The sequence below is a fragment of the Haliotis cracherodii genome, unplaced genomic scaffold (assembly GCF_022045235.1).
Source record: "Haliotis cracherodii isolate W230 unplaced genomic scaffold, xgHalCrac1.p SCAF_37, whole genome shotgun sequence".
In the NCBI taxonomy this organism is placed as follows: domain Eukaryota; kingdom Metazoa; phylum Mollusca; class Gastropoda; order Lepetellida; family Haliotidae; genus Haliotis; species Haliotis cracherodii.
In genome coordinates, this window is record NW_027266294.1 from 266,291 (window position 1) to 278,815 (window position 12,525).

The 12,525-nt window shown below is 40.3% G+C and overlaps 1 protein-coding gene and 1 pseudogene across 1 annotated transcript; both read left to right on the top strand.

Annotated features, from left to right (window-relative positions):
* The first annotated feature begins 276 nt into the window (after positions 1-276).
* LOC139477920 (uncharacterized) lies at positions 277-5,592 on the top strand. Its single transcript, XM_071260365.1, has 10 exons — positions 277-364; positions 1,203-1,298; positions 1,585-2,183; positions 2,649-2,695; positions 3,015-3,095; positions 3,393-3,497; positions 4,082-4,213; positions 4,428-4,635; positions 4,901-5,090; positions 5,262-5,592. Exons 3-7 carry the CDS (start codon positions 2,077-2,079, stop codon positions 4,135-4,137), a joined length of 396 nt encoding a protein of 131 aa, XP_071116466.1. The 5' UTR covers positions 277-364; positions 1,203-1,298; positions 1,585-2,076; the 3' UTR covers positions 4,138-4,213; positions 4,428-4,635; positions 4,901-5,090; positions 5,262-5,592.
* LOC139477872 (tumor necrosis factor ligand superfamily member 14-like) lies at positions 5,271-6,994 on the top strand (annotated as a pseudogene).
* Positions 6,995-12,525: the final 5,531 nt, after the last annotated feature.

Below are 12,525 nucleotides of genomic sequence, written 5' to 3' on the forward strand. Positions count from 1 at the left end.
ATATAAGCATATCTAAATGTATGGTAATGGATGTCATTGAAATCAAATGTTTTTTGTTGCTTTTGTATACATTATTTATGATTTTGCAAACACAACTACTTTTTAAGTCGCTCTTACAATGGTTGGTGAAACCTCCTTGCATGTTAGGTAGGGAGAATTTACGTTTCAATTAAGGTTTCATGTTTGTAAAATGAAATATTATAATTTTCCGGAAAGACATATTAATGTTTCTCGTGACACATGGAATAAATAAATACACTTACTTTCACAGGAAAAGGAAAGTGAAACCACTCGTGTGATTCAGAGTCCGGTCATATATACAGTGTGTACAAGGATCACTACTTCAGTCTGACAGATTAAGTGTGTAAGTATCACCGTGTGTTGTGTGTCTGTTTCTGTGTGGTGTGTGTGCGTCTGTGTGGTTTGTGTCTGTGTGAGTGTCTGGGTGGTTTGTGTGTATGTGGTGTGTCCGTGTCTGTGTGGTGTGTGTCTGTGTATGTTTGCGTGTGTCTGAGTGGTTTGTGTGTATGTAGTGTGTCCGTGTCTGTGTGCGCGTGTATGTATGTGTGTCTGTGTGCATGTGTGTGTCTGTATCTGTGTGGTGTGTGTGTCTGTGTGTGTCTTTGTGTGTGTTTGTGTGTTTGTGTGTTGTAATGTCTGTGAATGTGAGATATGCCCACAAGATGGAATATCGGGCTAGCTCCACAGGGATACGTGCGTAGTTATGGAGAGCGAACAGAATCCATATATTTGCTAGATGGAATCGAAAGCCGCAAACACGGTTTTCCCAATGAAAAACTATCAACCACCAAAGCCTGACTCTAGTCATCTATATAGAGTCCGGCATGTCGGATATATAGATATGTTGATCATGCCACCAGGAATTCCCTCAGGTTTCCTTCTTAATGAAGAAGATGAACCCGGACTTCTGTTCATACTCGTCACAGGTGTACACGAGGTAGTCAATGTAGAAGCCGGATGTCTTCTGTCTGCTCGCGACACTGTTCTCGTGGTGATTGTTTACACGCCGCTTGCCCGGCAAAGGCGAAAGAGGTCAACAGGCAACTTGATAGGTTACCGACAGAGGTGTGGGAGATTTGAAATAGATCAGAAAGGTAGTATACACGGTTTGTTAACACTGATTACGTTAAGAACAGTGTTTCTGCTATGTAGCATGTATAACCCCCCTGACTGTATTTCAGCTTGTATTCCCCCTGTCACTGTGCTGGACTCAACGTGGTATAGGGGTGGCAACGTACTAGACGGCAAACGCAGCACACAAACATGTCAACATCCAAGTACGTCATCTCTTACATAATGTGATCTAAGGCTTGATGTATGACAACATTGCTCTTGTCCATCCAGTAAAAGTCAGAGATCCTGTATACGACGACATATTACTGTGTTACTATGGTTTTACTGGGTTGTTACTATCTCGTTAAGTACTATGTTGAATATTCGAGTTAGTACTTTGAATACTTTAAATTAATACATATATTGTACCTGACATTTTAAATTATTATTTTGAAGCTGCAAGCTTGGTACTTTCACACTTCAACATGTTATCTTGAATTTTCAAATCAGCATTTTCAACGTGTCATAGTCACGACAAAGAGGCGATCAACGCTCGTGTAATCGGCCACGAAGCTGACTGTGTATCCAACATCATTGTTCATGCTGATGCAAATCGCTACCGGAAAGTCCACACTGAAGAAGAATATCCAGGTGGAAATGTCACAATGCTTGACCTTAAGCCCAACAGCTATCATGATGAATGCGACGGATGTTCTTTGGACAATTGACTAAACAGCTCATGCAACTGTCGAAACGTTGATATCCGGTTTCAAGATCTGGATATCTGTGCTGTTGCTTGAAGCTGATGTCCACTTGTGTTTTGACGCATATCGCGACTACTCTACCAAGAGTAGCACTAGGTCCGCTCGAGAAACCACAACCCATGTCAACCAGCTCAGTCTTCAAACAAGAAACAGCTGAACTAATTTGCGAGCAGATCCTACATGACTAAGAGTTCCTACAGAATGTGAGGACAAGGCAGCGCCCACCCAGGTGTTCGCAATGCTCCGTCTGGAACTTGTCCAAACACTCTCACAGAAGCGGAAGAAGTCATTATTTAACATGCCATCCACCTTGGAAAAGAAGATCCAGAATAACGAGTTTGTGTGGTGTGTAGTGTATGATGACACCTACGTGTATGCTTTACTAGTGTTCTTCTGCTCGAGCGAGAAGCTATAGACCTCCATAACAATGCAGCCACCAATTCAATGTCCTCGATGCATTTTAGTAAAGGAAACTTCTCGCTTAATATGCTGTGAGATTTTGGCAAGTCCAGCCTCTTACTGGTGGTGATTCTCTTGCGGTGACTTACGGAGTTGGCAAGAAAACAGCAATCCCTGTGGCTCGAAACATGTCCTGTCCTACAGTAGGCAACCGCAACTCACATAATTTGCATAAAAACGTATGTGTGTACTGCCTGACTATCTATGGAATCATTCAATAAGAAAATATAAGGCTTTCGTTGAATTGTTTTGTAATTTTGTTTCAATACGATCTTAAGACTCACTCATCCAATCGCAACAACCTCAATTGGTGTTAAAACGGTTAAGTCAATATTGCTGTCTTTGTTTCAGTGTTTCAGTGACCGAAGCGAGAGACTGCTTTGATATTACGGGACCAGGTGAGCCACTCCGGTAGATTCTTCACTGGGCGTTTTCAATGCTAATAAAACAGCTAATGAAACAGTTAATTAATTTATGTAAAAATACTGATAACCTACCATATTGCTTTTGGTATTTTAAAAAAATAACCATCAAATACATAAGCAATGTCACGTTATAAACGAAGTGTTGATCTAGAGCTGATCCATCGTATGTGTAACCCAGCGTCCAAAACATATTTCATAGTTATTTGAAAATAATCGAGACTTAAACTTCATATTTCAAGAAAATAAAGACTCAAATATTTTGTATCTAACGCAATACATAATTTTAATGAAGCAAACGATCATACTTTGCCGGACCGCACAGCGCACGACCAGGATGTGCTCCAACCGCAGCAGTTGTCTCCCCTTACAACAGGTAGAGGTTATCCAGATCAATGAAATTCATTTATTTTGGTCTATAATTATTTGGGCTTTTTTTAAACTTGAACTTAGCCATAGGAACAGGCTTGCCGAGTCACTAACCATGACTTACCACAAGTATAAATATATACAATAAAATATACACACATAAATCATAAGTAAATCCAATATACATACACTATTAACAGATTTTACACAATTACTGATCCCTTTTATATAGCAAAGTCAGTGCTGTTGAGAGTATCGAAATCGATGAATAACTGTTATTAAATCTAATGTTGTTTATTTGTAGATGTTAAACCAGACGTGATTGATCAAGAGGTCATGGAATTTCATGAGGAATATATGAAAAAATCCATCATGACAACATTTGCCAAGTGGTTACAGAAAAATAGAGGTGAAACAAGACCCATTCAATCCATCTCTCCACACATACTCAAGAGTCACCTTTGCAAGTTTTTTAGGAATGAACCATCATCCCATGAAGATAAAATTACGCACTTTAGAAACATTATTAAAGTAATATCCAATATTATAAAAAAACATTGGTCTCAGATTGGCAAGTTTTCACTATTACATTTACAGGTGTTAACAAACATGATAAAGAAATTGAAGTTTAATATTTTGGTCAACATCCACATAGTTCACTAACTGTCATTCTGATAGCAATCTATATATTCCAAAATTAGGAACAATCTGATTACTAGTCTAATAGATGACACATAATACTTGAACATCCTTAATTTCAAAATAATTATACAAATCTAAATTTAAATGTATTGCTATGATGATTTTAATTTTGGTTTATTCTACATTAGGATAATGCACTTAATATCACATTATTATTTTGAACAGTCTGCTTATTACTAACAGTATGAAGCAAGCTTATCTTCAAGTTCTTAAAGACATTTTACGTACAGGAATGTTATCATCATTCAACCACCATCTGAGGGAACATAATTACACCTTCTGTCTCATTAGGAGCGAGGAGTTCTCCCAGCTTAATATGGTCATTGCTTCCAAACAAATGGAACTGAAAAGAAGTGGGAGAGGAAACACCTCGTAAAGCGGATTGCCTCACAGAGAATGAAGTCGACAGGCTTTACTCATCAGGTACATCCATGTTATGATAAATTTATTCAGCTCTTAATATCCAAATATCCTGTGACAATTAATTCTTTAGCCCTGAAAAAACATATGAAAACAGCTTAAACTTTTGTAACGAGCGAAGTGGTGCTCTTCACATGTATGTTATAAAAGGTCTGTAGGTAATGTATAATTGGCCGGTGTTCTCTTTACTGATATAAAGTCTCCCTCTCTCCCTCAGGTCAACTGGGATCACACACACCAGAGGCGGTCCTGCACACTGTATGGTTTAACAATACCATATACTTTGGTATGAGAGGAGTGCAGGAGCACCATGATATGAAGTGGGGCGATATGAAACTGAAGCAGGACGGTAATGGCGACGATTATGTCGCCTTCTGTGAGCGATCTACAAAAACAAGAGGTGGAGCAGATCCAAATAATATCAGGTAAGGAAAATAAATTGGTGATGATTTGTGAGTATGAATATTATATAAATACAACTTAATGCGCAAAAAAAAAATAATATTCAATTGTTTAAAATATACTTAAATAAAATTGATTTTAATGCAATGTGAAATCATCTTCTGGTAGGTTTTATGGCTGAAAGAAATGTAACTCTTATAATAATTTTTTAATTAATCAGTAAAATAGATCATCAATGATGTGAAAGATACTTTCACTATTTCTATCTATCATGTATTTGTCTTACAGACAGGTTGAGCCAAAGATGTGGGCTACCAAGGAGAACCCAGAACGTTGTCCTGTAATGATGTTCAAAAAGTATTCAGGATTGAGGCCAACACACTATATGAAGGAAACTGATCCCTTTTATATAGCAACTTTTACAGACATGAATAAGTCCAAGAAGTGGTTCAGGGGACAGCCAGTAGGGATCAACAAGGTAATTTATGTTTTCCATCTATATGATCTAAATATCAATATCATAAGAGAAAATGTAAATTGTTCATATCAATACATGAGAATGTTTACACTACAGTGAGAATAACTTGATTTAATTACTAAATGTAGATTTAATATAACAAATGTTTTCCAATAAATCATTATGATTCAGGATTGACAGATGGAGGACCACAAGCAAAAAGACCCAGAAGCACACAAGGTCCTGCGACCACCATACCAGATCCTGTGAGACCCATACCAGATCCTGTGAGCACCATATCCGATCCTGTGAGACCCATACCAGATCCTGTGAGCACCATACCAGATCCTGTGAGCACCATACCAGATCCTGTGAGACCCATACCAGATCCTGTGAGAACCATGGTGTCCAGCCAGAGAGATCCCGTGAAGGGATTGTTCACCAATATATATGGGGGGCACATTCAATATCACAGTTAATTTTTTTCAGAAGCAACAGTATTAAAGACATGTAGAATTGTGTTTGTCTCATGTTTATTATTTACCATGTTTACTGAAAAATATTTCTTTAATAATGCAATTGTTATATTATTATAGCAGATAAAGAACCTCTATATGCATAGCTAGCTCAATTTAATGATAATTATTCAGCATTTCTTGGGATGATAAACAGGACACATGGCAAAATAAGAACTGTATATTATAGATAGTATTCTCCTATTCCAAGGTTTACAGTGGTTTATTTGTTTTCGCACAATATAATTGGCTCCCCGAGAAATATTTTGTTTCCTTAAAGAGGAAAATTCGTTTAAAATATTACAATTCTTTGATGGAGTTGAGAAGATTCACCTAGCAGTAATCCAGCTGATCAGTTGCCTGGTAAGATTACCTACATAGATGGTGCTCTGACAGTCAAGACCGGGGCTACTATTCCATCTACAGCCAGGTATTGGTCATAAGACTGAATAAATTAATTTCATTCTTAAACATTATTGAATATGTTTTTAAAATGTAGAACGATTGTCATCGAATGTACAATTGAAATCCAACTTGAACTTCGAATAGTGAAATTTGGCGTCTTGGAGTTTCGCAGTTGTGAAATCACCATCTAGCTATATGGTTGTGAACATGTCTGTCAGTTAGCTTATGTCTGCACGCGAAAAGGTCCTATTCAGTGGCAACGGAACCCAGGAGTTGGACTATGGGCGGATCATTCACGCTGTGGTGAAACAGAAGGCGTCAGAGCTGGAGGAAGCACCAACACCCCTGATGAGGAACCTACAGTCCACCTACAGCATCAGACGGGGACGTCTCGCCTACACCACCAGCAGCCTCGGGGCCACCTTCTACCTGGAGGCCAACACCAGGGTCAAGGTCATGTCCAGTGTTCCCGGGAACATCCATGTCGGAGCACCTCAGTCCAACTACTTTGGAATGTTCCTGATATAATGTTCAGAAACTTTAGTTGCAAAAAATTTAACATTTAGCATACTTTGTTTACAAAAGGAGTAGCGACATATTTAAGAGAAAAATTATTTTCAATAAAATTTGTTTTACCAAGTGAGACAAAAATGTATGGAACCAACACAGAAAGGATCTATGATTTCATCAAGCAAAGATATTTAGTCATACACAATGATTTTTTGTCTTCAGTGCTTCGAACCTTTCGGTGAAGACAATGTTGAAACAGAATGATGATGATGAACATAATTCATAGATGCAGAATGTAGCTCACTATAACTAGCTATAGGCCTGCCCCTTTACAAGTACGCCTTCTTCTGTAAACATGATTGTGTGTCATTCGTTTTCGTGTGCCCTTGTCTCAGTTAATTTTTATTCGTGTGCGGGAGTACATTACTATGCATTCATGATCACTTGTACAATTTCTTTGTAAAACAAATCAGCTGTATAGAATTTTTACTTTGTTCCCAGACAATAAATCACAAACGTTGAATATCTTAAAAAGTGCCACATTCTTTCTATTTTTCTATTTACGATAATCATATTTTAGTTGATTTACCTAAATTCTGTACGTTCATTTGCTCATTCACGGGTTTGTAAGAAATTCACTTTCAAAAGAGAGTGGAACATTTAGTGTTGTGATTCAAATAAAGAATCTGGGAATATGGAGCAGGTTTGATGGAATTGATGTACGTCGGTGAATGGTGCGTTAATATTCTTAGAAAATTCAAAAGGAGCAACTGGTGATTGGATACATAGTATCATAAAAGGAAATGACAATCTGGTTGATCTCAAGACGTCAGGGTCGACCCGACCCACAACACCCACCAAACCCACAACACACCCAACCCACAACACCCACCAAACCCACAACACCCACCAAACCAACAACACACCCAACCCACAACACCCACCCACCCAACCCACAACACCCACCAAACCCACAACACCCACCAAACCAACAACACACCCAACACACAACACCCACCCAACCCACAACACCCACCAAACCCACAACACCCATCCCCCACAACACCCACCAAACCCACAACACCCACCTGACCCACAACACCCACCAAACCCACAACACCCATCCAACCCACAACACCCACCAAACCCACAACACCCATCCCCCACAACACCCACCAAACCCACAACACACCCAACCCACAACACCCACCAAACCCACAACACCCACCAAACCCACAACACCTATCCCCCACAACACCCACCAAACCCACAACACACCAACCCACAACACCCACCTGACCCACATCACCCACCTGACCCACAACACCCACCTGACCCACAACACCCACCAAACCCACAACACCCACCAAACCCACAACACACCAAACCCACAACACCCACCAAACCCACAACACACCCAACCCACAACACCCACAACACCCACCAAACCCACAACACACCCAACCCACAACACCCACCCAACCCACAACACCCACCCAACCCACAACACCCACCAAACCCACAACACCCACCAAACCCACAACACACCCAACCCACAACACCCACCAAACCCACAACACACCCAACCCACAACACCCACCAAACCCACAACACACCCAACCCACAACACCCACCAAACCCACAACACCCACCAAACCCACAACACACCCAACCCACAACACCCACCAAACCCACAACACACCCAACCCACAACACCCACCCAACCCACAACACACCCAAACCCACAACACCCACCAAACCCACAACACACCCAACCCACAACACACACCCAACCCACAACACCCACCAAACCCACAACACCCACCAAACCCACAACACACCCAACCCACAACACCCACCAAACCCACAACACACCCAACCCACAACACACCCAACCCACAACACCCACCTGACCCACAACACACCCAACCCACAACATCCACCCAACCCACAACACCCACCAAACCCACAACACCCACCAAACCCACAACACACCCAACCCACAACACCCACAACACACCCAACCCACAACACACCCAACCCACAACACCCACCAAACCCACAACACACCCAACCCACAACACCCACCAAACCCACAACACCCACCGAACCCACAACACCCACCAAACCCACAACACCCACCGAACCCACGACACACCCAACCCACAACACCCACCCAAACCCACAACACCCACAACACACCCAACCCACAACACCCACCCAACCCACAACACCCACCAAACCCACAACACCCACCAAACCCACAACACACCCAACCCACAACACCCACAACACACCCAACCCACAACACACCCAACCCACAACACCCACCAAACCCACCCAACCCACAACACCCACCCAAACCCACAACACCCACCAAACCCACAACACCCACCAAACCCACAACATACACCCCACCCACCCATCCAACCCACCCCACCCATCCAACCCACAACAACCACAACACCACGGCCAGGCCATACAATGCCACTGCCACATTCGTTGTGTGATACAGGTCGTAGGGTATGCAGTACCTACAAAGATAATGAGGTCTTTCCTGGGAAAATGAGCCATTTTCAGGGAATGAATCGTATCAAGCTCAATTATGTATAATCATGTTTTATGTCCGCTTGAAATATAGATGACTAGATTAGGAAATACCGGAACTACTTTAGTCATATCATTGCACCGTTCAAGTCACATGTAGATAACAAGACCGTGACATCAGCTTTCAGCATAGGTACATGTACACATGAATCTATTTTTGATTAAATATAAAATTCCACCGGTGGGGCACCTTACGCTCACCTTTTCGTGAAAACCTGGTATCTTCAGATAGTGATAAAAAAAACACATGCTCATGATGTTTGTTTGTTTGTTTGATTGATTGATTCTTTCTTTCTTTCTTTCTTACTTGTTTAACATAACTAATATGACATACATCGATTTAAGCTTTCTTATTTTTAGGATAAATATAAACGTTTTTCTTAAAAAAAAATTGTAATAAAAATATGTATAGGTACTGCGGGAACTTTTCCCGTTGAAACTATCGATGGAATATGTCGACAGCTGAAAGCCAACGATCCGAAAGTACACCCTTAAAAATCCGAAAATCCGAAAGTGAGGCAATCTGAAAATCCGACAGTCCGAACAGAAACTGAACAAAAACGTGATTCCAATAGTCGAGTCTTAGAAACTGTTTTCAGACAACCACGTAACCAGCTTGTCTTTGGTGTCCTTAACAGCAACTCACTTTTAAATTTATTACGTTCCTAGGAACTCAGTTTAGGGACTTCTTTATATGAATATTTCATCGATAAACATGAAATCGCTGATGATTACGGGCGGAAATCTTTCCCAAATACAAACAAGTTTGACAAATTCATACAATATAAATTTTATTCATAAATAGAAAGTAAAAAACAAAAACGTGAATCACGCTAAACCGAAAAGAGCGTATATCTTTTCCAGTTTTTTCCCGTACTAATGTTTATTTAAGACGTCAACACCAAATAATAATCAGTCTCGACAATCTGCCGGAACAGATCAACTCCTCAGGGCGTGACAGGCAGCATTGTAGGAATGAATCACAGCACGTCAGTGATGAAACAACAGTGTTTTTCGAAAAGTGTAAGGATGTCCTGCTCTACTGGTAGCACCTGCCAATCCTAAATGATTATAAGAAATTAAGTTCCACTGAGTAAATAGCTAGGTTCTATTTATGTTCTTTTGTTACAAGAGCCTCACCGTTGGACTTCCTGAATAAATGAATTGACGCAGATTACCGCCCAAGTTGTAAGATTGTAATACTGGGCATTTCGTGAAATCCCTTAACATTTCAGTAATCTCTTGAAAACTCAAGAAACTCAAAATTGTAATACCTCTATAATTAGATGTAGAATTAAGATCTCCCTTCTTATGTAATGGCACTATCAAACCTATCGACCACGATTCTGGGAAAACATTACCCACAAAAAGTCCATTTGATAAAACAGTAAGAAGTAATAAAATATCACTTGAATGCTTAAAGAAATTAAGAAATAATATCATCTTACCCGGGAGATTTGAGTTTTGAGATTGTCTAAAGCAGCTGCCACCTCCTCTTGAGTAATTGGTGAATCTAAAATGTCGGCAGTAAATGCATCATAATCTCTTGTTATATCCCCGAGATCAACCTTGACATCGTCCATATTAGCTTTACCCATATACATATCTCTGCAATGGAATACACGGTCGAACCGAACGTGAAGCACCTGAAAAACTTTTAAGAGTAAACCAAAATGATTTACTACTGTTGAGATTATCTATCAATCTATTTCAAATTTTTATCGAGTAAGAATATATTTTGTCTCGAACAACAGCTGAAAATAAGTTTCTTGCTATTTAAATACTCTTTCAAATTACTATCACCTTTATTCAATCTAAACACTTTAAGTACCTTATCACATCGATAACACTCACACTCCTGATGACACCATGTTTGTTGAGATGTATGTGCCAAACAGGCCTGTTTACGTTTCATACAGTCAGCAGACTTACATATTGCATCTGTATTGCATCTATGGCGACATTCATACTCTCAGACAAAGATTGAAGACATTCTTCAAACAAGGACATGACATCATCTGCCAGCAGGTTATAACTAAACAGGTCAGCTTTGTTTACATCCCACGCATAACGGTAGTCATCCGCTGGTTCACGTGCACACATACACACAGACAGACAACGGTCACGTGACTTTATCCCTCTATATAGTCTTAACACATCGGAGTTCATTGATTCAACTGTAAGTACTCCCGCATTTCAATTAGTTCTTGTATCAAACTACTCATCCTGTTTAGGTGGGAAAATATGTACATCTACATGCCGACCGTGTTTCTAGCATTTTGTACATCTCAAAACTATATATAATCGCAGAGCCAGGCTAAAGCATTTTGTTACAGTGGAAATCGTATTGTATTCGAAATATTATGACAAAGTTCATATATCTTATTGCTTATCTATCTAAGGATGTTTTGCAAATAGTTTAATTACATACATGGTTTGTAAGAGTACTGGTAGAATTTCACCTGCAACATAGCTATCACCGGTTTGAAGTGGTTAAAGCGTTCTTTCGTCACGCCGAAGGCCCGGGTTCGATTCCCGACATGGGTACAATTTGGGAAGCCCATTTCCGATGTCCTCCGCCGTGATATTGCTGGAATATTGCTAAAACTTCACCCCCTTACGGTTTGGGCAAGACACTTAGACCACAAGAAATATTAAAGGTAAAGTCTGTGAAAGGTTTGAGATTAAAACTGCTTTACGCCCTTTTTAAGCCTCACCATATATATTATTAATCCATAAGCATACTTGCAATGGACTGCAGTGTTTGTATATTCTTTCTTTATTTTGCTGAAAGTACTTGCCGTAACACATGAGTATGTCTGGGAGCCATGCTTCACTCACCATTCAGCTGATTGGATGCCATGTACCGTCGAGCCTCGCTTACCCAAACACTTCCGTTTTCTCAGATAAACGAGTTTCCAGATCACGACTTGAATGGCATTTATAAGTTATACACATAAAAGAGAGAATACTTATGGATGTCAACTTCATCAGTTGAAGGAGTGAGCATGTTTTCCGAAACGTTGTGTTCCGCATAATAAAGTTGACATCCATTAATATTCTTCTTATAAGTTTCAAGATATCGGAATCCCCCGTTAATTAACCAGCTACCTCCCCATGCAAATTCTACCGTACTGTAAGAACTGTACTACAATACATCATATCTGTATTCAATACAGTGTCTACTCAAAAGGTTAAGGTCAGAATTAGTAGTATTAGTGGTATTTTTGAGAGATTTCCTTCTGTTCCCGAGCTGTCCCTGAATTCACTCTGCGGGTTGGCTGGTCTTGTGGACTCCTACACTGTGCTGTGCAACTCGGCCACCTTATCTTAAAGCATGTTAGTTGATGTGATCATCTGAAACCTCCCCTCAGTGTCTGCCCAACGACCGATCGGGGTTTGAACACAGTGATCACATG